The 27,123-nt window shown below is 42.8% G+C and overlaps 1 protein-coding gene across 2 annotated transcripts in view; it reads right to left on the reverse strand.

Annotated features, from left to right (window-relative positions):
* samd4a (sterile alpha motif domain containing 4A) overlaps positions 1-27,123 on the reverse strand; it is a 67,123-nt gene that overhangs the window by 20,199 nt on the left and 19,801 nt on the right. Inside the window, exons 3-9 of one of the 2 annotated variants that reach the window (XM_075466897.1) lie at positions 12,135-12,737; positions 8,322-8,609; positions 4,113-4,222; positions 2,819-2,905; positions 1,151-1,397; positions 976-1,061; positions 466-584 (exon numbers count right to left, since the gene is read on the reverse strand). In XM_075466897.1, coding sequence (XP_075323012.1) covers positions 466-584; positions 976-1,061; positions 1,151-1,397; positions 2,819-2,905; positions 4,113-4,222; positions 8,322-8,609; positions 12,135-12,737 — 1,540 coding nt within the window. The remainder of the gene's footprint in view (positions 1-465; positions 585-975; positions 1,062-1,150; positions 1,398-2,818; positions 2,906-4,112; positions 4,223-8,321; positions 8,610-12,134; positions 12,738-27,123) is intronic. The other variant, XM_075466898.1, reaches the window with a different exon arrangement.

Raw genomic sequence — 27,123 nt, forward strand, 5'->3', positions numbered from 1 at the left:
ATTTTTGGTTTTCAAAAGGGTGGTTTCTAAAGCAATTTTTGAGGGCTACAAGTATTTATAATTTGTGAAGGATTTTGTGTTTATTTTATGATTTTGTGTCATTATTCTTCTATTTTTTTTTACTTTATTGGATACAATTCTGTTTTTTGTCTTTTTACTATTACTTTTCTTCTTACTTTAGTATTTGTAAAAATATAGGTTGATGGGTAGTTTAATTTTGTTCAACAGGACAGGCTTAAATATAAGCATTACTAAAAACAAACAAACAAAAAACAATCTTAACCTGTCGAAATAAACTACTTTATTCAAATCTTAGATTAAATATCTAATTAACGTGATAACAATGATAATAATCACCTTAATTCAAATCTCTGTCGAACACGATTTATCTCTGATTTGTAGTTTCCTTTATAACCTGGATTATTTCATGACATCAACAGGCATTACGGTGTAAAGCGAGCGTACCTCCTCTGTTGTCGGTACCCTGCTATGTCGAGCAGAGTTTTCCTCGGAAGGGACCGGAACAACCTCTGGACCTGTTGTTTCCATGACAACAGCCTCTTCTTCTGCGTCTCAGTGAAGGACTGACAAGTGGAGGGGGAGGGTAGAACAGGAAGTTCAAATTCAGGGATGAAATAAAGGGGCCCACAACGATGCCCCTCATTTATACAACGTGTTAAAGTTTAAAAAAACAGACGTTTGTGGCCAGAATGAAGAGTCAATCGTATCCTTATTGATCTTATTCTCCAACTTTCTTATACATTTAGGAAAAAGATGCATTAGTAATAATAACCTGTGCAGGAACTCATAGCATGTGACTGTATAACAAAAGAGTCCACAAAGAATGAAACGTTCTTCATTAGTTCTTATTCAAATACATTACATTTTAAGAAAAATAAATGATAAAACTAGCTGACAAGTAACTTTCAGAAGATTGATATCAACAGGAGACCTAAACATCAAGGGAGCGGCTACCTCATGGATAAGGCATTTGTCGATGAGCTGCAGGTAGGAGCTGATGTTATCCTCATCTGACCGGGATACCAGTAGCTGGGTGCAAACTGGGGACAGAGGGGGGTAAAGATGGAAAGTAAGACTTCTCCTGCTCTATGAAAGCAACCTCACCAGAATGCTGTTGCATGCAACTCACCTTTGCCCATGACGCGCGTGAACTGACCAGGCAGATCCCCCTCAGCGAGGACACTTGTGCCAGACTCGGCCTCCCCTCCACTTCCCCCACTGAGGTGGGAGCCAGGCGCGGCGCTCTTGCTCTCTGGGCTCAGCAGGGGGCGCTGCAGGGAGGACTCCTCACCCCCACCGAAAGCCTTGATAGGAGTCATGATCATCTGGTGGAGCTCCTGAAGTGGGTTGCGTAGATTACTGCCCTCCAACACATCCTGGTAGAAGAAACGATGTCAGGGAAGTGGACTGAGTGAAAATACTAGGGCTGGGCAACGATTCAAATGTTTAATCTAATTAATCACATGATTTCCCTGATTAATCACGATGCAAAATCCAAAAATGAATCCAAAAGTAGTGTATAGCTTTTAGCATTTAGTTTTATTTTAAATGTGCTGCCATATGAATGAAAGTGCCATAACATTTGTTGTGCAAACACACTTTTAACATCAGCATCTTTCTGTAGTTTTTATGTAGAAGCCTCGCTCCACTGTCTGTTTCCTTGAATGACTTGCTGCTATCAGTTGTGTGTTTTGCCTTTAAGTGATATTTTAGACTGGAACTACTACGCTGAGAAGACAATTCAACTTGGCAGTGTTTACAGATGACTTTGGTTCTGTCGACTCCGCCGTCTGGAAGAACTTTAAAATGAAAATGGCCGAGTAAAAGTTCCGTACCCTTCTCCATGTTTGGTGGATCCGCCGATTACTTTCTTTTCCGGTTCCACAGCAGACAGCAGCAGACTTTTACAAAATAAAAGCCTGTGAGCAACAGACTTTTACAATAATAAAAGCCAAAATAAAAACCCGGTTTAAGTCCAGCATCGGACGGCCCTGTGCTGCGTGTCGTTCCCCCTCTCTCTGCCCCCTGCTTCCTGTCTCTCTGAACTTTCCTATCCATTAAAGGCACAAAAGCCCAAAATATCTATAGTTAAGGATTTATTTTAAAAATCCATTTAGATGACATATAGAGGAATACGACTGGCATCTTTGTGCTACTTGTGTGATCCATCTTTCTCAGTAATCGTATGTAAAACGCTGAATCAGACAAGCTGAGGGGGGGTAATCTCTGATTAGACAGAGAATTAAAACTTCTTTTCCTTCATTCTTGTGTCCAAATACCCAACATCAGCCTCCCTCCTGCCCCTAACAGAGCAGTCATGTCTCTGTAAACCGAAAATATCAAGCAACAGGTGTCCCGTTTCCCCAGGCCCAACAAATGCAGCAGTAACACATTTTAAAATGAAGTGTTGGTGAAAAGGTTATGACTGAATTTAGCTGGCCAAAGTGGTCCCTCCCGCGCTCTGCCCTTCGGTGTCTTTGTCTTGCCTCGAAGGCTGAATGGAAGGGTGAAGGGTGGGGGGGGGAAGAGTTTAAATTCGGAGCCCAGAACTGTCCTTCCTGGATTAGGTGTTCCGTTACCGGCCATCTCAGACACATAACACCGACTGGGAATGGCCACCCCGCACACTTCATCTCACCCACGGGGCAAAAAGAAGCGGCGGGGTCCTGTGTTGTCCACTGAGGCCACAAGCTCAATAACCGATGTAAGAAAACAACCATCTTGGAATGAGCGCGTTTCTCGCATGTGAAGCTGATGCAGGAAGGAACAAGAGGAAGCCATATATAGCTGCTCTAACCTTTTCCAGGCTGCGCAGAAGATTCTGTCTCTCTTTGAGTTTCTGAATGCTGATGACAATCTTGTGTCTTGCTCCTTTAGTGACTTTCTGTGGGAAGAAGCAGATCAGAGTCAAACATCAACGGCAACATTTGGAGCAAACGTATGGCAGACGATGAAGTCGAACAGCAGGTCCAGCAAGTGAAGCGAGGGGGCAAACATCTTTGAACAGGAGTGCAGAAATTAACTGTAATAAATCTTAATATCTTGAGTAATAAAGGATGGTTTAGCTTCTTTCAAATCTCAGATATCACTGACGAAGAAAAGCCAGATATTTACACATCATGAGCACGCAGAATCCATCCTCACAGAGGGCATTTGTGCTATTTTGTTGAACTTCAGCAAGTTTCAGAGTGTCTGTAGTCACGGAGTTGGACTGAAATGTCTGACAGAAAGAGTTGGCAGCACCTGGAGGAAGTGTACAGCTTCCCGGTCAGCTGTAGCCAAGTTAAATTTAGCTGGATCCCACTTTTCCTTAATGCCGGCTATATTTGTCATGTACCACTGATTTACAACATCATCAAATTTTCACATGACAAATCAAAAACTAAAGGAAAAGGAGGAAAAAAAGGTCCTTATCAGCATAATTTTAGTAAAAATCTCAACAAGCTTTCTTATTGCAATATAAAACTTAGATGATCATATTTTATCATTCTTTATTCAACTTTTTCCTGTTGTCTACAATCAACTACAGTATATTCGTTATCACTGTACCTTAGAGAGTATTCCTCATTATCTATCATTGCAAAAAGGAATTAAACGTTACCTCCAGGCACTGGAACAAGCTCAGTGTCACACATTTCTCTCTGCAGCTTTTGTGTTTTCTATGCTTTAGCGTCATTGTTTTTACATTGTTATCTTGTGTTTTATGCCTTATACTTCGTGTTTTTATTCATGTACAACACTTTGTTTCAACCACGGCTGTTTTAAAGGGCTTTATAAATAAAGTTGAGTTGACTTGAGTATGTGTCGCCACACAACTGTGACGTTAAGCTTCATCCACCAGCCTTCTCCTCATTGAAAAAAATAATCAGCTATAGACAAACTTAGATCTTCAGTGCACTCATGGAGAGAATAACAGGCCAGTGAAGAAGGAAGAACTTAAAAACTAATGATGCTAATGGTGTAGCTAACTGTGCAGGAGGTGCACTTGCACAGTCAAAGTCTTATAAAAAATGAAAACCATTCAAGTGAAGTTCTTTTCTTTTTTCCAAATGAAATCAAACAGATTTCTGTGTATATGTGAGTTTATGAACCTGTGCCTCCAGTTGCTCTTCAGTGAGCGACATCATCTCATCGTAGGTCATGGTGGAGAAGAGAGCAGCATACTTATGGAGGCGAAGACTCTTCAGCCACGCAGGAACATCTGTGGAGGAGACAAAGATTTCACTGATTAGCCGAAGGTTTCATATCACAGACCACCATCAACGTTTGTCTTCGTCGCTGCAAACATGTAGTTTATTAAACAAGGGAAAAAAAATCCATATTACAGTCACCCATATTTGCAAAAGGATTAGCTAATCAAATTACTTCTCGAGTGTTTGGTTATACTTTGCTAACTGCTAAAGTGTTAGCATGTCGTTCCGATATCTCTGTTTACAAATTAAACTGGTACATTGTGCTACTTTAGCTTGTCGGGGACTGACTGTATAATCTATATCTACACCACCAGATGTTAACCATGTCTCCATTACACAACTATGACCTTCAAGTAATACAGACTTCAGAGAACAAGATTACAGAGTTTTATTTAGCCAAAAAAAACAAAACAAATTCTAATAAGACTTTAAAGTCTGACGTAACACAAACCTACATCAAATCTTTGGTATGTTAATTCCTTTTAACTCAATGACAAATGACAGGTTTTCATCTTGAGACCCTCAACGAAGAATATTCGTACTGTGTTCCTGTTAAGATGGATAACAAAACTAAAAACATTTATATTAAAATAAAAAGACAGCAATTACATAAAAGGGTCAACCACAGTGCAAACAGCGGCCTCAGAAAGGTCAGTCGGGTCAGCAGTTCTGGCCTCTGCCAGCCCAGACAAACTGCTGTGACTGGTTTCAACAGCCGGACGCTGAAAGGCGCACACAGCAGACATTTGTACAGTTCCAAGAAAAGTCTGAACCTTACTACTGTTACAAATAAAATGTGATCTGATCTTCATCTCGGTTTAATTTAAAGACACAGGGTACTTTTTCGTCTCTATTGACCACAGTGAGAAAACACTCACAACGACAGCTGTAAAAGGAAGGTGACTTCTTTAATTTTGGAATCCAGAACTTTATTTAACAGAAAAAAAAAAAAAAAAAAACACAGCTCAATGTTTCCTGTGGCTAACGGACCACAGCTCGTTAAGCTTCACGTCATGAACGACTGCTGTAGGGCTGCATCATATCAGGGAAACATTAAGTATCAAAAATTATTGTTGAATATTGTGATAACTTCTGACATCTTAACAAATATTTGAGTATATGGTGTTAAGCTCTGGTTTGGGAACCTCAGGGTTGCATTTCTTCTTTTTGCAGATGATGTGGTTCTGTTGGCTTCTTCAAGCTACGACCCTCAGCGTGCACTCCAGCTGTTTGCAGCTGTCTGAAGTGGCCCGAGATGAGAGTCAGCTCTTCCAAATCTGAGGCTTTTCCGAGGTTTTCAACCGAAAAAAAGGTGGGAGTGCTCCCTCTGGATCAGGGATGAGTCTGTGCCCGAGGCCGAGGGGTTAGTATCTCCGGATCTTGTTCATGTGACAGCAAGTTGGAGTTAGAGATAGATAGCTGGATTGAGGTTTCATCAGCGGTAATGAGGACGCTGCTCTGGTCCGTTGTGATGCAGAGGGAGCTAAGCTGGAAGTAGGCGTTGTTGATTTGCTGGTCCATCTTCGTTCCAACCCTAACCTATGGTCCCAGATCTGAAAGAATGAGGTCGCGGATACAAGCTTAGAGAAAAGAGTGAGGAGCTCGGCCATCCGGAGGGAGCTCAGATTTGAGCCACTGCTCCTCCACAACAAAAGTAGTCAGCTGAGGTGGTTCGGTCAACTGGTTAGGATGCCTCCTGGTCCCTTTGGAGGTTTTTTTGGGCAGGGGGCCCCGGAGCAGACCCAGAACACACTAGAGGGATTATATGTCCCATCTGCCCTGGGAATGCCTCAGAACGCCACAGGAGGAGCTGGAGAGTGTTGCTGGGAGAGGGATTTTTTTGGGTTTCCCTCCTGAACCTACTGCCTCCATGACCCGACCTCGGATAAGCGGAAGGTAATGGTTGGACGGATAAATACATTCAATTTCTGCACCATTGTTAGTTGTGGAATAAGGGAAAATGTAGAACTTTGTCTGAATGAATGACAGAAAATGTTTGATGTATTGTGCAACCCTAGAATTATTTTCCTGTAAAATGCCTACACATATCTTTTAAATAAATTTTCATCAATGGCTGCAAAACAATGAAGTCCTGGCATTGTAAGGTATCTCCAAACCACAGTGATCCTTCTGTTATGTTTCACATATTTGATGAGGTTTTATTTATTTTTTTCTTGTAACACTGCATTGAGTATTTTTGTTGAAATATATGTCTTATTAGTACTCATAATTGTTACTAATATGGATTAGTGCACATTTTTGGGAGAGATTGATGAGAAAATGTTGGTAATTCCACAAGAAGTCAAAGTTGTTTTTTCTATCAGTGTAACTTTATTTAAGGTGTGATCATTGTCAACAACTCGGTCTAAAAAAGGGGAGTAAATACAGTATTCTGGATGGGTTAGCAAAGTTCTCCATCCATCTTCTTAACCACTTAGTCCACATGGGGTCGTGGTGGCAATATAGGTAGAGTAGAGAAGCCCAGACATCCCTGTCTCCCGCTACCCCCTCCAGCTCATCCTGGGTGACCCCGGGCCATTCCCAGGCCAATCAAGAGACATAATCTCTCCAGCGGGTCCTGGGCCGACCTCGGGGCTTTGTCCCAGTTGGTCGTGCCCGGTGCACCTCCAAAGGAACGCGACCAGGAGGCATCCTGATCAGGTGCCTGAACCACCTCAACTGGCTCCTCTCAATGCGGAGGAGTAGCGGCTCTACTTTGAGTCTCTCCTGGATGGCTTAAATCCTCACCCTATCATGAAGCGTGAGACCCGCCACCCTGCAAAGAAAACTCATTTCAGCCACTTGTACCCGTGACCTCATTCTTTCGGTCATGATCCAGAGTTCATGACCATAGGTGAGGGTAGGGATGTAAACTGCCCGGAAAATCGAGAGCTTTGCTTTGTGATTCAGCTCCCTCTTCACCACATCAGTCCGATACAGCGGTTGTCCCAGTCTGCGGCTGATCTCACCATCCCTATTCCGAGCACTCATGAATAAGACTCCAACATATTTGAACTCCTCCACCTGGGGAGGACATGCTATCCTTTTCCGTGAAAGGACCATGGACTCAGACTTTAAGGTGCTGATCCGCATACCAACTGCTACGAACCATTCCAGTGCACGCTGGAGGCACTCGCGATGGAGCCAAAAGGAAAACATCATCTGCAAATAGCAGTGATGAGACCCTCGGACTACCCCACACAACGCCCTCCTGACCTCGGCTATGCCTCGACACCCTGTCCATGAATATCACTAACAGGAGTGGAGATAAGACCAGTCAAGACCTTGGGGAACACGATTGTAGGCCTTCTCCAAGTCCACAAAACACAAGTAGACTGGATTAGCAAAGGGCAGAACCCGCATTTTTCCTCCTCAATCTGAGGTTCAACTATGGGACGGAGCCTCTTTTCCAGCACCTTCCCAGGGAGGCTGAGAAGTGTGATACCCAGGTAGATGGCACAATACCTAAAAATAGGGACCACCACCCCGGTTTGCCGGTCCAAGGGTAGTGCACCAGAGGTCCATGCAATATTGCAGAAACGGGTAAGCCATGACAGCCCCACAACATCCAGAGCCAACTTTGTGGCAGCCAGCCAGGGGCTTGTGAGTCGCTAGCCGAAGAACACGCCTGGCTCTAGGGGTTGGTCCAGGCAACCCTACACCGGGCAGGGTACACGTTTTCCTGTGTTCTTTCGACATGGGATTTATTTTGGATCGTGTTCGTCTGGGTCTTCACTCCAGACCTGTTCGCCTTGGGAGACCCTACCAGGAGCATATAGCTCCCGACGATATAGCTCTGGAGATCACTAGGCCACGCAAGCCCTTCCGCCCCGGCAAGGCCACGATCCAGGAAGGGTTCCCCGTTTCTCTCAAATTCTACCAAAATATGATTCCAGAATAAAAGCAATAATAAAAGCAGGACCTGTGTAGTTTACACTATTCTTTGCTCAGAACATAGTATAGTAGATATGCCCTGAGGAAGCCAAACAATTTCAGAGATAAGTGTCTTACACTTACACTACAAGGAGTTATGAATATCTAGGAGCAAAAATACAGACTGCAACCAACTGAACCATCTAGAGTGAATCTTCGGTCTGTCTTACTCACCCCTCATGCCACTTCCCTCCTCATGAAAGGAACTGCGATGCAGACCTGAACTGCCTCCTAAACCTGCATCCTCCAGATGTTCACTGCCTCCACTGCCGGAGGAGGCGATGCTGCTCTGGGGTGAGAGAGGTGCATGGTCTGGAGCTGGGCCTCTTGCAGTCCGTAGGTCCTCCTGGGACAGCCAGACGTGGCCCAGGGGCTGGTTGCTGGGGCCATTCATGGGAGGCGTGAGGGACACCGAGCGCTTTAGGGGACTGTGTTGCTGACTGCCTCCCCCACTTGTCAGGACTGCGAAACAACAAGACTAGGTAAGTACACTGACCTTAACTCAGAGTCTAAACTACATTTGCTTCACGATTAATTCAAACATTTTCGTTGGAAACTTGATGTCTGGCATAGGCATCAAGTACTTCTGTGTACTGGCAGACTTTTTTTTAATCATCAGTGTTTTTTGCTCAACGAATATTACAAAAGAAATATATTCATTTAACAACACTCATCTATGTTCACTTGGTTCTTTCCGGTTTTGATAAATATCCTGTTACGCTTGTGTACTTTCTTTAAAACATAACTTCTCTTGAGATGAGCTTTGAGATGAAATTAAAAAGCAGTCGTTTGTTTTGTAACTGAGGAAGCTGTTGGAAAGAGGCTGCATTTGCAGATACACCTGGCTTGTCGGTTTAAATTCTTTTGAGCTGTGGCCGATATTAGCCCTTGTTAACGACACTGCGCACTCCAGTTACACCAATCCGCCATAAGATTAACACCACCCGCCTAATGTTGAGTAGGTCCTCCTTATGCTGCCGGTCAGGGCCGTGGACAAAAAACATCTGAAGATGTTCCAGAGTGTCTGGTACTGAGATGTTAACCAATAGATCCTCTGGGTCCAGTGAACTGTGAGGTGAAACTTTAGTGGACTGGACTTGCTTCACACAGATGCTAACACCTAGGACACTTTGACATGTTCCTTGAGTCCTTCCAAAGCAGTTTATACGGGGCCCATTGCTCTCCTACTGGGGGCAACAAAGTGCTGTTGCCATGTGGGGGGGGGTGCAACTGGCCAAAGAAATTGTCAAGAGTCAAAGAAACATCCATGTGAATGCCAGGATGCAGGTTTTCCCTGCAAATAACTGCATTTTAAGAAGATGAGCATGTTTAGAAACAAGATGTTAACCACTTTACCCGATAGTGGTTTTAATTTTATGGGCGTTGTATTTTCCGACACTCCGAGTGTGTAAACGTTTTGTTATGTGGTTTCTTCAGATATTTTACCGTGTCGCGGCAAAAAGTAGCTTTTTTTTTACCCTGTTGCATAAGTTGTAGTCAATAAGTGACCGAAGGAGTAATTTTGGATTTTGAGCAAAACTATCTCAATTTCCTTCTTGAGCTGGACCACTGACAAAATATATTTTTCTCAGCAGCTATATCACTGAAATAGATGCATTATCCAGAGATGTGTTTGCAAGATAAAACCGATGATAATCAATAAAAGCAGTGGGAGCATCAGAGAACGCTTGAGGGGGTAAAAGATAAAGAGATGTAGAGCCAAAAGAGCTTTTTGTGTCGCCTCTCTGACGGGATAAGCTGCCACCAATACTCCAGTCCCTCTCCTCCTAGTCCTATATGCGGTCCTCTTACTGTTGGCGCTATGTATAGGACTTCATGGGGCCCGTTTAAAATAGGTGCCCAGCTAACATTTCAAGTTCCAGTCCCTAAATATTAGCCATTTTCCCTAAATACAGTCTCCCACAAAGGCTGCCTTACAAGGGAAAGGATGGTTGGTATGTGCTGCTGTGGCTTGGACTGAAGCTGAGAGTATGGGTGGGGGTCCTTGGGATGGTCTATCAGTAGCACACAGGTTGATGTGTTTGGACAATTATACTCTTCGAGTCATCACCATGACCAGAAAAACACAGTAAAGACTTGGTGACAGACTGAGTAATAGAAACAGAGCAAATGCTGGATATTCAGTGAGCCAAATATCAGCTGCATCCGTTGGTTTGTGATTCACATTGCAAATGGTTCAAGGAGAAGAGAAACATCATCAATTTTAAGACAGAAGCATCAAGATTTGATGGGAAAAGCAGTGATAGAGTCTTTGTAAAACACCAAACGCCGTTTCCAGTTAGCTTGAGGTGTATCAAACTCTTCTTCTCATTATCAGTAGTTCAGAAGGCCACCAGCACAGCACTGGTGGAGACCTAATCCTGCTGCTGGTGGCTGGGGTAACTCTAGTTTACCAGTTGTGAAATCCTGAGGTCTTTGTGTGGGTTTGAAGCAGCTAAGCAGTCAAAAATACAAGAGGATCCTTCTTGGAGCAGTGAGCGGGGTTTTAAATGTGCCTTTATTTATAAACCCTCAGCTGTTTCTTTCATCTCCCAGAAAGAAAAAAACAAAAAAACACAGAGCCCATGCATTCATGTCTGGAAATATCCTGCTCCGACCATGGTTATGTTGAATTTCAACAGCCCTGCCCTCCCTCTGTGTTGTCGTCCAACACTGCACCTCCATAGTTGCTGTGGAGGTTGTCAGAGGTCTGATTAGAGTGTTTTTACTGAGTTGACCGTTTGGTCAGTATTTGCTTGCACTTAAGAGGGAATTGAGTGTGTTTGTTAAGTTTGGAGGACACTTTGTGTTTTATAACAGTCTTTAATGGATTTATAATGAAACCGTCTTTGAATAAATTGAACAAAAATACTTTAAAATAAATACGCAATACCTTTATTGTGCTTTTAAATGCTATGCAGATGTTACTTTTCTATGTGTCTTTTATAATTACTACAAATAGATTCATCATCATCATCATCATCATCATCATCAAGGCTAATCATAACAAAATAAATTCCAAAGATTGTGATGTCATACGTTTAACAGCAGCTAAATGTGTCTCAGGAGTGTACTTGGCTCTTAATCTTCTCCTGGATGAGCTAAACTTGCATTGTGTGAGTTGATAACCATACGAGTAAAAACTTTAAATGAACCAGAATGGCCCTCACCCTGCCAGCTAAGAGTAGGTGGCAGCATCACCACCTCATCAGGCTTGGGAAGTCAATGAAAAAGGGTGTAATAGATGTATTTGTAATCCATTTATCCCACAAGGGTAAACAATGCAATCATGGATCATTTTTGGGTTTGTAAATTTTACCTGTGTCTAAAAGGGCCGATCTATGAGCACAGCCATCAAACGCTCCTAATTTAAGTCGTTCAGTGTCGTATCTCAGAGTCTTATCTGTCACATCATCAAATACATACACATCATAGCTTTAATACACTAATTAGGAGTCTTACCTGCTCATCGGTTACATTTTTACTTGATACATATTTTTTTTAAATGTATAATTAGTTTGGTTAAAACTCTTAAGATATATTCTGTAATCATTTATTCATCCATGTGAGTTCAGAACTTAGTGTGGATGTAGTAAATGTTGAGACTGATTGACACAATCCCAACAAAAACTGCCAGATTATGATTATTTGAGCTGACTGTGGATATGTTTCTGTATGAGTTTCCATCCTTAACCCACCTTTCTCTTGCAGTGCTTCAATATGAAGACTCCTTATATCTGACCAACTAGATTTCCACGGGGCTCAAACACTGCCGCATCACATTATAGTTTTAAGTCAAAGGATACTCCTTTTAATCAGCCACCATTCAATTTTTACCAAAATTAGACGTGCATAATTTGATCAGAGACCAATAAAAAGGCCGGTTTAGATTAATCTGTAATTACTAAACTTGAACGTGGTGTTAAATTTTCAGCTGTACTCATCAACAAATGAAACAACTCTTACTCAGGTAGGAACAAGACTTACCAGTGTTACTTCCCCCGCCGGTTCCCACTGTGTTGATGGTTGCCGGCACAGAAGATGATGGGTAGAGAGGGAGGTGTCCGTTCTCACAGCCCTGCTGCTGATGCCAGCCTCCCCCAATTCCTGAATCCCGGGAGCTCTGCCACCCGTTGAGGCGATCATCCGAGCCGTAACGCTGGTGATGATGCAGGGTGTAAAGATTCCCTGACGAAGAGGTGTTTGTGGAAGAGGAAGATCCCGATGAGGTGAGGGTGGATGGGGGTGTGGACTGGTGGTGGTGGTGGTGGTGATAGTGCGGCCCGGCAGGAGGAGGCCTTTCCAGTGAGTCTCCCCGAGCAGCAGCCCTCTCCTCCAGGTGGTTGAGCCACTGTGCCAGAGCAGCACGGTCCTCCAGGGAGGTGGCAGGGTGGATGAGGGCGTAGGACAGCAGCTGGCGCGACTCCTCAAGGTGATGGCCATGCTCAATGGTGTGGGCCAGGATGCGTGGCAGCAGACGCATGTACTCCCCCTTGGCTTCGGTGTTGCCAGGTTTGAGCAGCGGAAGGTGTGTAAGGACCAGCGAGATAACGCGCTCCTTTGGCTCCCCTTGCCACTGGCTGATAAAAACTGTAGGAAATAAACAAAGAAACAGAACGCAATAAGCTTTACAAAGCAGTAACACACCGGTCCCAAAATCCACAATGCTCTAAAAAAAAAAGTGTATTCGTGAAGCTTGTGACTATGAATTAAAGTGTTAGGTCTTTAAAGCCTCGTTTCCACTGTCAGTACGGTTCGGGTCACTTCGTATCGGTACGGGTCGGGTCGTTTTGGGCTCAGCTTTGCGTTCCCACTGTACAAAAGGGACCCTCAGGGGTGGGCACAGTGCGTGCCGAAGCGTCACTACGTCGATCGCTCCGAAGCTTCTTCAGCTTAAAGGGATAGTTCGCCTCTTTTGACATGAAGCTGTATGACATCCCATATTAGCAATATCATTTATGAACATGTTCTTACCCCCTGCTGCGTCCTGTGAGCCGAGTTCCAGCCTCGTTTTGGCGTTGACGAAAGTAGTCCGGCTAGTTGGCTTTGGGCTTAAAAAATGAAGCGTTTTGCTTCTCAAAACAATATGCGTTCAAAATCACAAAATCGTTCATCCAAAAAAAGTCAGGCCTCACAATCGCTTGGCGCTATTTTCTCTCCCTTCATATCACTGCGTGCTGCCGCCTGCCGGGCCTGTTACAGTGTTTGCTGCTCGGTCTACACAGCAGGCAGTGATACGAAGGAAGAGAAAATAGCACCAAGCGATTGTGAGGTCTGACTTTTTCTGGATGAACGATTTTGTGATGCAAATGTATTACTCTTTTGAACGCATATTGTTTTGAGAAGCAAAACGTTTTATTTGTGTGGCCCCAGCCAACTAGCCTTCATCAACACCAAAACGAGGCTGGAACTCGGCTCACAGGACGCAGCAGGGGGTAAGTCAAATTTAATAAATGATATTGCTAATATGGGATGTTGTACAGCTTCATGTCAAAAGAGGCGAACTATCCCTTTAATGTGACACTGGCTCGCGGTCCGGTTGAAACCACTCTCTGCCATTTTTGCGGCAATCAGCTGGAAAACTTTTTCGTTTGGCACAGCGCCATCGAGCTCCCGCTGCACAGCCTCCTCACCAACAACGGAGAGCAGAGCCTGGAACCGGTCCTGTGTGCTCGGTACCCCGAGCAGAAGGGTTACAAAAATGGAAAAGGGTACCATGGGACCGGTAATGGAAACACTGAAATAAGCGAACCGTTCTGAACCGACCCATACCGGACTGCATAGTGAAAACGCCTAAGCAGCCAGCTCATGTTGGGGACCCTTAATGACCCCATTGGGCATCCTTCGAAGACAAAACGGACAATGACATTCAAGGATGCCGCAGAGGAGAATGTAATTCATAGATGGAATTAGTAAGGACATGCACAAGTAAAAAATAGAAGACACCACAATGACTTCATCCTTCCATTTTGCTCTTTTTTTTTCCAAACACCCAGGTGTGAGGGCTGCTCATGAAAGCTGTACGGATCTGTACATAACCTGGAGGTCATTGAGCTCTATTGTTGTCCAAGTCATTAGGCCATTAGGGGTCCATTCCTATCATCTTGGACCACAGCTATAGATACCAACAGGTCAGGGCGACAGCTTTAGTCAGCCACACAAATAAAGACAGGACGCAGGCAGGCTTCACTTCCTGCTTATGAAATGCATGATCTGAATTGGACTACACTGGAAAAATTTAACAATATGGTTCTTGTGTCTGAAACCCACATATATGGTCAAACAAAGTAATACATCTACTATCCCACGCTCCCCGTTATCACGTATCCTCTGATAATGTACCGTCCTTTCAGACAGAAAAGCCTTCAACAAGGTTCCCGTTAATTTCATCTAACGACACTTAAAGTGATGCAGAGTTCAAGGAGGCAGGAGATAAGGAAACATGTAATGTAGAGAATTAAGGAGCGAGATGTGTGAGAGGGGTGTGTGGGGGGGCAGGGAGTCACTCGACTCTGCTCCAAGTATGACGTGATCCTTCATTCCTGCGAATGAGGCAACCTTTCGTTTATTTAGGAACACGAATTGTTCCGTGATTAAAACCCATTTAAGTCCAAATGACTGGAAAACATTAAGATGTAACAGAGATTTACCGAAGTAAAATATTCCGACTGAAGTTTACTCAGGCAACATTTAAACATCAGCTTTCATTTTGAACATTGAAATGCCAGATTTTCACATTCTTACAAAAAATGATCGGAAGTTTTTCAAAAAAAGAGTCTGAACAAACATCACAGATTTGATCACCAACGGAAACTGAAACACATCACTTCTGGTTTATGTCACATTTCTTAGAAAGACCTTCAAAAATAGCCGCGTTTCATTCAGAAAGATGTCTTGCGTATGCCTTTAATTAACCGGCACAAATCCATGCATTTTTTTGCAAGAGAATTTAAATAATTACACAAAAATGAGAGCAAAGTTTTAACACACTCTTCGAAATGTTAGTGTTGTTCTTACAGCTGGCCTGAAGCCTACATGATTATAAAAGAAAGATTGTAGTTACAGTTTATTATAGATACACAATAATAATAGACAGGAACCACAGATGCTCACATTTGATTTTGTGTGGGTCGCACTGTGACCCCAGAGAGGATTACCTGCTCAGGTACAACACTTTAACAACTGCTATGCAGCATCTGTCCATCAGAGAGAATTTTCTGTATCTTCTCTGAAACCTACTCCACAAGAGCTTAGAAATGAGGTCATTTAAATGATGTGAAACAACTGATAAAGCAGTTAGAAATAAAAGTTAAAATGAAAAAAAACTCCAGTGGGAATACTCCATGGTATCCCCAGTCAAGTGTGTGAAAATGAGCAAGAGGCTGAACCCCCCATAGACCCAACTGTGCTGCCGGTTTTTAAGCTGCTTCGGATACAAGTGGCGGCTAAATTAAACGATGTTTCAAAATAAGAATTAAAAGAGAATGGCTGACGAAAAGGTATAAAAACTTACAGGTGGAAGTCAAGATGGTACTTCAGGTTTCCTGACCGATTACTCTGAGTTTAAAAGGTCAGGCGGTCAATGGTGGACCTGTTCCCCTCACAGCGGGCATGCACCATCTCTCACCACTCAAAGAGGAGTCACAGTTCCCACCCAGCATGAGCTAAAGGTCAAAGGCCGAGAGAAACACGAGGCTACGTATTACACGTGTGGACCCGCTTCCATCCAGCAGGGCGGAGAGGGTCGCAAGTATGACACCAACCAGAGAATAGGGAGGAAACAGCGAATTCATTAACTTTTTCAGTCATGTGACAAGCCTTAAAATCAAACTTCAAAATTAAGTCCAAGTTTGGCTGCCCTCATCGTGAGCTTTAAAGGCAAAGTGCAAACTTAATCCAAAATTAAGCAAAACACAGAGGGGAGGGGTTGTTAAACTGAGGTAACCACAACGACACACTGGAAAAACTGAGATATGATTGCTCTTTACTCGAGAGTACCAACGCCTTCTTTTCTACCTTGTTTCTGTCCGTTTATGACTCAGTGTTTACTATGAATTTCACTGGAGCTGGGAGTGGATGGCTTCATCACTGAAACCCATCGAACAGAGCGCACAGAGAGGGGTCCGGTTCTTTATTTGGACTTATTGTCTGATAACTCCAAGGACAAATAAATTCACGAAGTAGCACGTGAGTGAGCCATGAAATTTGACCCAGATAAACAGTTTGATAGACGAGATGAATCCAAAATCAAAGCAAGAGAAAGCCACTGAGGTATTAAACGAGACGAAGAATGCCGATTTATTTTTTCTTTCCCGGGCAGACAGAAAAACGATGAATCATATCAGACTAACAGAAGAAACGGTGGAAAGTTGGTTGGACGCAGACAAACAGTGAAACCTCAGACAGAAAGAGTCATTTGTTCAGGGGCTGACGCAGCATTTCCCTGATGCGAACAATGTCTGCTGGTGAACTCTGCGTGCCATCCTGGCCTGGCACTACCCTCTGACACCATCTGTTGCACTAAAACAAGCTTCTGCTTTCAACAAAGCCCTCCCTTCTGGCGAATAAATCCTCCTTCATCAATCTTGTGTCAGACTCTCCACCTTTCCCCCACATGCTGAAAGCACAACAGAAACAGAAAGCAGGCAAACCGGATAAAAAAGTGAACGTCTGTGTTCGAAACCGCATACTACATACTACATACTTCCATACTGCATACTCATCGATCAGACAGTATGCAGAGCGTTTACCCACAATGCATTTCCCTCCTGCCCGAGCCGAAATCAGCCGGCCTGAAGCTGATTTCGCTTAAGCTCTAAACTCTGTAAACTTTAGCAACATTTGAAACATTTTCAGGCGAGAAAGTAGTCGTTTAGATCCCCAACGTGTTGAAAACCTGACAAAATACGGGCTATTTACAATTTTGTTCCCACGAATTCGGCGCTACTAAAGCTAGCCGCAGTAACGCACTTCCGGTTATTTTCACAAAAATAAAATACCCGTTATGATACAATTGGTGCCTTTGTTTTGAAAACAGGAAGTGAACCTACCCTCGTTGTAGCTAGCTTGAAACTGCCGTTTTGACAGGAAATGACGATCTGCGACGTCACGTTACGTTGCTTCTTGGGTAGTTTGAGTTTGAGTAGTAACCTTATGACGCATACCCAACATTTCGGCGAATCCAGTATGCATCCGGGAAAAAAGTCAGTATGAGTAGTAGGAGAAGTATGCGGTTTCGAACACAGCCAATGAGCGCTTAAACCAGAGCTGACTCAAACACTTCAAAGGTCCAACCACTGCCGTGGTATTAGAAACCTAAATCAGAATTTTTATATCTCCGTCATCAAAAATTCCAAACAGCCCACAACAGACCAGACACTTGAATGACTCACTCTCGCCCACATATTCTTGTGAAAATCTCATTAATACAAATCAAATTACATCCTCTATCAACACGAGTCCCCTGCAGACACTGACCTGGAACTTTACAGTAGCAGCAGATGTTCTTGGGGGGGTGGGTGGGGGGTTTAACGCTGACCCTGAGCTGGATACAGCTTGTCCTTTCACATCAGACTCAGATCACAAGACAGAAGTGACAGCGTTGGAAACAATGTGATTGTTTTAGCTCATTTGTTACACATTGGTTATGTGCAAACAAAAAAAAAACACACCCAAATGGACACTTGTGGTGACACATGACTCCCCTCCTTCTAAATATAGAAGAGTCAACAGCGAGCAAAGCCACAACAAGGCGGCTAAGCACAACAGATAAGACCATATATGTGGTTAGAAAAGGGACACATCAAACAGACAATGACACACCGGCTTATGACGTAGTGTGTGAGAGACGGAGAGATAAAAGGTTTCCAATGCAACACGTGTGAAAAGTTGTGTACGATATGCACACCTGATCCTAACCTATCCAATCCAATCCAACTTTATTTGTACAGCCCTTTAAAAACAACACAGTTAAACCTGAATATTTCCCATATCTGCCATATGATAAGTAAGATTATCAGAACCTTGTCTGTGTATGATTGGTGTGACAGATTACTTACTCTTTTGTTCCTCTGGCCATCAGGCTGTACAACAGCTCTCAGTGATGGCACTTCTGAATTTCACTGGTCACTTTATATTTCACTTTCGTCTTACTTCACTGGTGACTTTATATTTTTAAACTGTTTTTTAAATTGTTTTTAAAATTCTTAGATTGTTTTTAAAGTGTTTATAATTGTATAAACATTTTTATTGCTTTATTATGTCTGCTACTGGATGCTTGAATTTCCTTCGGGATCAATAAAGTATCTATCTATCTATCTATCTATCTATCTATCTATCTATCTATCTATCTATCTATCCAAGTTTGGATTAGACAGTGTTTGGTTGGGGTTGTTATAAAGCTACAGCAAAGTGAATAACCATGGAGGTTGATGGTTAGCGAACTCATCTCATACATAAACAATCCTCAGTCTAAACATGGAATATGTGTGTGACTACATGCGTGTGTGTCAGGCGTCTAAGCTTCTTCCCCTGTTAGCAAAACAAACATGATACTGTCTCACTTTGTCCCGCTACTGGCAACTTGCTATGGCTCCTGTTGAGTCAACACCACATCTGACACAGCGTGTTCTTTTACCAACCCAGAGGACAGCGATCAGAGCAAAGGCAAGAGAGATTACCGACGATAAACAGAGCAGGGGGCTTAGTTTAGAAAAAAAAAAGCCCAACCAAGGAGGCTAACGCAGGCTAACACAATGAAAGAGGCAAACTGGTTCATTAGAAAGTGAATATTGTTAGTTATACCATAATATGCTGTAGGTGTGGGACTGCTTAACAACATACTCTGTATCCTTTTTGTTTATAAGATGAAAAATTCCAAAATAAAGTGTTTAAAAAAAAGGAAAAAAAGGAAAAAAAAGAGAGAGTGAATACATAAACGTGTGCATGAAAGGTCCTGGAATCATCTCTTTAACATCACAGACGCATTAAAACGCAGCGTGGACGACCACACGGTTATGAAAACATGACTTCATGGACTCAGGATGCGTCCGTGACCAGACAGTATGGGGAAGCAATTTGGAAAACACAGTTTGGAGAAACAGTCTTGTGGGGGTTACTTGAGGAGAACAAAGTTAAGAAAAAAAAAGCAGAGCAGTGAATGGGTGGAGTGAGGGGGGTGGGGGAGGTCGTGAGGAAAAGTTCCTTCTCCTGTTTTCCGAGTAGATTCTCCAGCTCAGCAGTGGGGAATGTGCTGGCATACCACAGCCCTGCTGCTGAAGAATGAAGTGATTCCTCATGGATCAGAGCTCCCACTTACTCACACACACGTATACAGCAGAGCGCCCCGGTCCTGCTCTGATAAAGCTTTATTTAACAACACAAAGCAGATTACGATAACCACGCTTCTATTAAACCGCTGAATGACAGAGCAGGACAAAACAAAACAAAACAAAACAAAACAAAACAACATATTAGTTTAATTCACAGCGCCCAGAAGTTCAAATGGCCCTGGAGTTCATTACTGAAGCTTTGAAAAAGCAGCCCAAACATGTTAGTTTCATAAAGGGATATAGTTTCATATGTTGCAGCAGGAACAGAGACGTGCCACCTACAGCCTCTGTGTGATACATTTTAGACCAGATAGCTGAGAGTAAAAGCAACGCATCCTTCAAACAGCATCCTCCCGTTCCAGGACGCGGGAATCCGTACATAAAATCTGTTTCTGTGCGTCTTCAGCAAAGCAGATAACATCTTTCACTTTAGAAAAAAAAAAGACTGAATTATCAACAGATGCCTAATCTGCCACAGTACGCGGCTGAGACAACTTTCAGCTGTTGACTCTCCACCGCTCTTTCTGTCAACACTGGAGATAAAGACAACCACCGACTGGACAAAAGCAGCCGGGGGACCGGTATTTAGCCTTTGTGTAAGCTCCTTATTGTTGCCACTCACTTGACCTGTACTGTAACCCCAGGATTCCTGCGGGTGTGGGCCTGAAGCTTGTCCATTCACAAGGTGCTCCACACAGCTTCTTACCTCACAGCATTTCAGAATAATGTCAGGCCTTTTGTTCTCTCCGGTGTCTTCATGAATTCTAACTGATAAACCCCCTCGTCCACCTGTTAAAACCTGGTCTGACGCCAGCAGTTGTGTTGATTTAGTGATGCAATAGACGATCGAGAGTCCCAAAATTGGCTCAAACCTTGTGGGTTTGACTGCGCTCATTCAAGCTCTGACTTCCTGCTCTGTGCAGTTTTACACGGCTTAGAGATTCAGTGAAGAGATGAGCCACACCTTCTTCAGCATCGGTGAAATCAATCACATCTTGAGTGGCAAACGGCTTTGGACAGCGATGCAATCAGGGGAAAGGTCAGCAACCTACTTTGCCAATTCATGAACTCACGCTACATTTAGTTTGAATTTAAAACAGCCTTCCAGTGTCTACCCAGCTTTGAAGTCTAACCCCGCTGTCTTGATACGGCTGATAGACTGGTGTGCATAAACTGACTTCTAGCAGCAACTGTTTTGATCACGGCGCATCTTTCTAACAGTTTGGATTACTTACAGCCCCATCTTTCACATGATGAAAATGTTGTGTGCATCCTTTTGCAGGAAATAAGATCATGAAAGAGACTAAAAGCTAGCTTTTTGTTTCCAGACAACATTCTCTCCTAAATCGTCGGCTGTGTTCGAAACCGCATACTGCATACTTCCATACTGCATACTCATCGATCAGACAGTATGCAGAGCGTTTACCCACAATGCATTTCGCTCCTGCCCGAGCCGAAATCAGCCGGCCTGAAGCTGATTTCGCTTAAGCTCTAAACTCTGTAAACTTTAACAACATTTGAAACATTTTCAGGTGAGAAAGTAGTCGTTTAGATCCCCAACGTGTTGAAAACCTGACAAAATACCGGCTATTTACAATTTTGTTCCCACGAATTCGGCGCTACTAAAGCTAGCCGCAGTGAGCAACGCACTTCTGGTTATTTTCACAAAATAAAATACCCGTTGCCTTTTATCATAGGGAAAGCCATTACGATACAATTGGTGCTTTTGTTTTGAAAACAGGAAGTGAACCTACCCTCGTTGTAGCTAGCTTGAAACTGCCGTTTTGACAGGAAATGACGATCGGCGACGTCACGTTACGTTGCATCTTGGGTAGTTTGAGTATGAGTAGTAACCTCATGATGCATACCCAACATTTCAGAGAATCTAGTATGCATCCGGGAACTTCTCGCATACTCAAACTCACATACTAACTCAAAAAGTTAGTAGGAGTAGTGGGAGAAGTATGCGCTTTCGAACACAGCCCTCGCCTTTAGATCAGGTGCACCACAGCTTTAACCTGCTTGGTCTCAGTTCAAAACCAAATATCGACCAAAGACTTCAGCGTCAATAGATGGCGATCATGCACAGAATGGTGACAGATTTTAAGGACATTCAGACACATTTCAACGAAAGTAAAGAGTTTAAAAATAAAGTGGCACAAATGTAAAATAGAACAAAATAAAAACAGACATATTGGTTAAAAAAGACACGAAAGAAAGAGAGCAAAGTCATTAAAATAAGCGCATAAAAGCATAGAATGCAGTATACACTGTGGTACAGCATACCCTGCTCCACCCAGAGAGTCCATGTCGAGGCAAGAGGTGCAGGCAGGTTCCCACAGGCCCCAACAGCAATGAGGGGGGGGGGGTACGAATAAGGGAGGGGAGAGGAAAGGGGGAGGTTAGTATATATAGAGAAACAGACCAGAAAGTTCACTAGTGTCAACAGGTTTCAACTGGAGGGGTAAGAAAAGAGGGAGGGTGGCGCAGGATAAAGAGCGACATAAAGAAGACGGGAACACGGTACAGGCGCTAAACAAGAAGCGAGAAAAACAAACAAAAGGGCCGAAAGAAAGAAAGGGACCAAAAAAAGAAACAGGCACAGACAAAAGGGAGACTGAGGTTAGCGGGATCAGCTTGGCCTGGGCCTCCGCCTGAACTCTTACACATAACGGCATGAAAAGAGAAAAAATGGGGAGATCTATAGGCCGACAGGACAGATGGATGAAAATCCTAAACCTGCTGCCGCTTCTCCGTCTGGGCAGTGTGGCACATTCACGATTTATACCGAATCCCAAAAACATGGATTTAGCTGCAGTTTTTACACCACGCAGAGCAAACCATGTGATGATCTTAAGTTTGATCAGCCTGAAGTTGTTTTTACATTTTAAAAAAGCTTCAAGATGAACACACAAAAGCTGAAAATTAAGGCGGAAAGAAGATATAAAAGATGTGACATCATCTATTGGTTTGCAGAGTGGAGTTTTGAAGCATTCTGGCCATCTTGGTCCTTTGAAATCAGGCGTTACAGGTTACTGGTGAATGTGGATGAGATGCCGTATGTACCAAGTTTTATGGTCCAGCCCCAATTTGTTGTTATGCTGCATTCCCTCAGAGCTCTGCGCTCATACTTAAGAAGTCCCGGCTCGGGTGTGAATACGTTCTGCTCGACTTCAAGACCGTTTCTGCACTAATTATCGTCTGTTCATGTAAATATCATGTGCTCCAGTCTGAGCTCCTCTACCTGCATTCAGGCTTCTTCTGTGCGCGCGCACATCTTCTGCTGCTGGGTTTTCACTGTTAGCTCTCAGATGGCTGTGAAACAACCCTGCCAGAAATCCCCCAGCCAATAAAAAGCCACTTCCTTACATCCCTTTGCCTCCTCCTGGATGAGCTCTCTGCACTTCACAGCCAGTACAGATGACCAGTTCACCTCGTTCTGCAGATTATCTGCCGACACGGATCACCCAAACCAGTTAAATAGGTATGCGTATGATAACATTGGTGCTCTCTGATGGCTGATCACTACATTTTCCTTAGTAATCTCTCAAAGATGGCTCTAAAAGTCTGAAACACTCAGTGTATTGTAGTCCAGGTTGAAGACAAACCCATTTCCAGCTATATTGGAATAAAGCTCCAAAGCTTAATCACATTTTAACTACTGATTTTATCTATTGTTCTTATTTCTTTCTTTTTTGTTTAAAATTTAAATCGTGCTTTTTATTTCTACTGTTTTAAAGTATCTGTAAAGCACTTTGAATCGCCTTGTTGTTGAATTGTGCTGTACAAATAAACTTGCCTTGCCTAAAGAGGTCAATACGAAGCTATTAAATTGCATGAAGTTGTAGGTTCATGTCACACAGCTCAGCTCCACGTGTAAGAAACCCAGAGAAATGATAAATATACACTTTCACATGTATGAATCATATTTATGGGACATCTAAACTTATTATCAGGCATGTTTCTACGGTGACGGGTGGACACTGACATGCAGAGAACAAATGTTAAAGTGTCATTTATTGAATTGTATATTAAAGATTTATCATATTGAACTAAAGAATAATTTATTAACTAATTATCAGATTATTCTGTAAATACAGTCTATGTCTGAAGCTCAGGGAGAGGAGAGCAGAGACAGATATGCTCTTTTCTGTCTCACTCATTGGTGCATCGGTTGTCATGTGACCCAGGTGAGGCTCTGTGAGAGGAAACCAGTCAGCAGGTGATTTACACTCACAGTCTGACACCTCCGCTGCTCTGATCGGGATATTTTGACAACAGTGCTTTAAACAAAAATGAAACATGCATCCGTTTCACATCAATGAGCATTTGACGTGGATTCTTTACGTCAGAAATTTATGTTTTTATTCATATCAATCAAATTAGACAGATGTTTGTGTGTGTCTGTGTGCACAGTGTTGCTGTAAAGTAGGGCTTTTCCTCCTGGGTGCTTCTTTATTCATACTGTTTAATGTTTAAACCGGCAGCCAATATGCACGGCTGAACGTGTGTGTGTGGTTACATTCGTAAAGTGGGAAGCACCTGCCTGATGATAAATTGTTTGTGTTGAGTGTGTGCGCTTGTGTCTACTTTAAACAGAAAAAGGAAACGCATCATCAAGGCTTCTGTGGATGCCGACATCCTGCTGCACCAGCTTCATTAGCTCTTTGAAGGGTCTGATATCAGTTCACAACCACCTTCAACCTCGTTAAAACCACACATGGTCTTATCATTAACTACGTCCAGATCCTGCAACAAAATTATCTCCAAATTACATAATGCTATACAAATATCCAAACGAGAGAATACAGAATACATAAAGACGAAATGGGAAACGGAAATAAGGATAATAATCACACAGGAGAGCTGGGAGAAAATATGCCAACTACAGTGGATCTCAACCGGGTCAAATACATGGCTTGTTGGACTCTGTGGGTCTAATGGAGCCAACCACTTCCATATCTTTTGGGACTGCCAAGCAATAAAACCCTAGTGGGAAGAGATCCACAAACATATTGAAAATATATTTAATGTGAACATTCCATTAACCCTTTAGGCGCCAGGTTTTTTTTTTAAAAAGACTAGATTTTGACATCTAAATTTCAAAAGGCTGTGGCTTCTAAATGGTTAGAGATAGAGACAAAGTGTAAATGAGAAACATATTGGGAATGACCTGAATTTCATGTAGGTTGTAAATTTTCCTATCTAATTTGCATATTATGACGTCATATGGTGGCGGCCATTTTGGAATTCGATCATTCTCAGGAAATAAATGATATTGTTGATAGTGTTGAACTTTTTTCATCATATCCACCCCTCCATCCATCTGTTATGTTATCCACATATCAAATGGACAAGCAAACAGTGAATTGTAAGCCAAATGTTGCAAATTATAACCATTATTATACCACAAAACTCATATAAACAGTAGGCGTTTTTCAGAAGCAGAGGCCTTATCTGTGCCCATCTATCCAGATTACAGTTTGTAGTTCTTTAGAGTGTGGAACCTCTCATGGCAAGGCACAGCACACAGACAGTTGGCACACAATATTGAGAATCACCCTAAGTGTATGTGGGGAATAATTTACTAATCTAATTTGCATACTTTGACACCAGATAGTGGCGGCCAACTTTCAAGATTGATATTTTGAATGGATGTTGAAATTGTTTAGACAGATTATTCCCTGTCCCTTTGTTATGCTAACCACATAACAAATGAACAGGAAAACAGTATAATAAAACTAAGAATTGTACATTTTGACTACTGCTGTGCCATATAGTAGCAAACACATGTAAACACCAAGAGGGACAGAAAATCGAGAGGTTGTGATTCAGTCTGAATTTCTCTATCACCACGATAGCCAATTGCCTCATCAAAGGCTTTTATCCATTCCTGTAAAACTTCCTCATCTCTCAAAAAGACCCAGTCACCATTACCAGCCCTGTTTAGCCTCCCCCTGCTGCCTCTCCCATGGGCACTCCGGCCACGTTCATTCCTCTCACCCCCTCTCCCATTTAGCAACGCTTCATCTTCGCTACTTTCCGCCCTATTCAGACCCCTGCTGCCAATCCGACACCCACCAACCCTTCTACGGACACTAAGTCCCCGTTTACCCCTGCTTGTGTTTGGCAAAGAGTTGGAAAATGTAGTTTTTTGTGCTTTGGAGACATTGGTGCGTTGCACAGCCGCAGCATTGACGCGCAGTAAAGCACCATGGCTAGCACGGTAGGCTAGAAAGAATTGACACTCACGCTGGTCCCAGCGCCACTCTCACCTACACTGTTTCCACCATTACCACCAGCCCCCCTACGAATACCAACACTCCTAGTAGCCTTTCCAATTTTCCTCGCTTTGCCCAGCACCGCCATTGCCATGCAAAGACGCACCAGCGAGCTCACTAGTTGACCGACCGTCATCTCCAAAACAAAGATTTTCCCCTTCTGAATCAGAATCGGCGAACAGGAAACCCATCACATCACTATAAGTAAACTTTTTCCCAGTCATCTTTTATTTATTTTGTCTCTAACTCTTGTAATCCAGCAATACCGCTTCAGCAATCAAGATCCGTGGCACAATTTCTCCGGTTTTTTCTCCTACAACTTGGAATGGACTTCCTCGAACATTTTACATTACAGTGTGACATATTCCGACCCAAAGTATAAGTTGGGGATGTCTGCCAACTAGTGGACGGGAGTATAAGGCAAATTTGACACTCTGCTTGGCTCTATCGTCTGTTAAAGTCAACACCGCTTCTTGTCGCAATATTGCGACTTTGGCGCTTAAAGGGTTAAAATGTGAAACTTTCTGTTCTCATTACATTACATTACACTTAGCTGACACTTTTTATCCAAAGCGACTTACATCTATTTAGATACAGGGTATTGGTGACAGGCCCTGGAGCAATGTGGGGTTAGGTGCCTTGCTCAAGGGCACTTCAGCCATGAATAGAGGTGTAGGGAGAGGTAATGGCAGGACTTGAACTTGCAATCCTCTGATCTTAAGTCCACCTCCCTAACCACTAGGCCACGGCTGCTTTATATCTTGGGCGATATAAAGTTTGAAACATGGAACATAAAAGACCAAAAAAATTGTTGACTATGTTGTTGGCAGCTAGTAAGAAATGTGTCACTAGGAAATGGTTAAAAGTGGAACCTCCCACCATCGACTAATGGATTGAAATTGTTTACGAGATTTATGTTATGGAGAAGATTTCTTTCTCCCTCAAAGTTGAGAAAGAACATTTTTATAAGATCTGGACCAAGTGGACCGAGTATGTAAAACCAATCAGATCTGATTTTATCTGACTATACTCGTGCTTTGTCTCAACCTACCCTCTTCTATTTTTATTTTTTTTACATATATATATTTATATATAAATATATATAAGTAAATATATATATATACATATATATATATACATATATATATTTTTTACATATATATATATATAAAAAAAAAAAAATTCTGTTGTTTTTGTGTTATAACTTCCACCTGGAATGGTTTGGGTCCGTGGGAGAAAGATCCAGAAGGGCAGTATGGACTACATCACTGAATCCTTGGCAAACTGAGTTATTGTACATGTGTAGTGATGTATGTGATGGAGATGTGCCGTTATGAATAAAAAGAGAATTAAAAAAAAAAAAAA

This window comes from Odontesthes bonariensis, chromosome 1 (genome assembly GCF_027942865.1).
Source record: "Odontesthes bonariensis isolate fOdoBon6 chromosome 1, fOdoBon6.hap1, whole genome shotgun sequence".
Lineage (NCBI taxonomy): Eukaryota > Metazoa > Chordata > Actinopteri > Atheriniformes > Atherinopsidae > Odontesthes > Odontesthes bonariensis.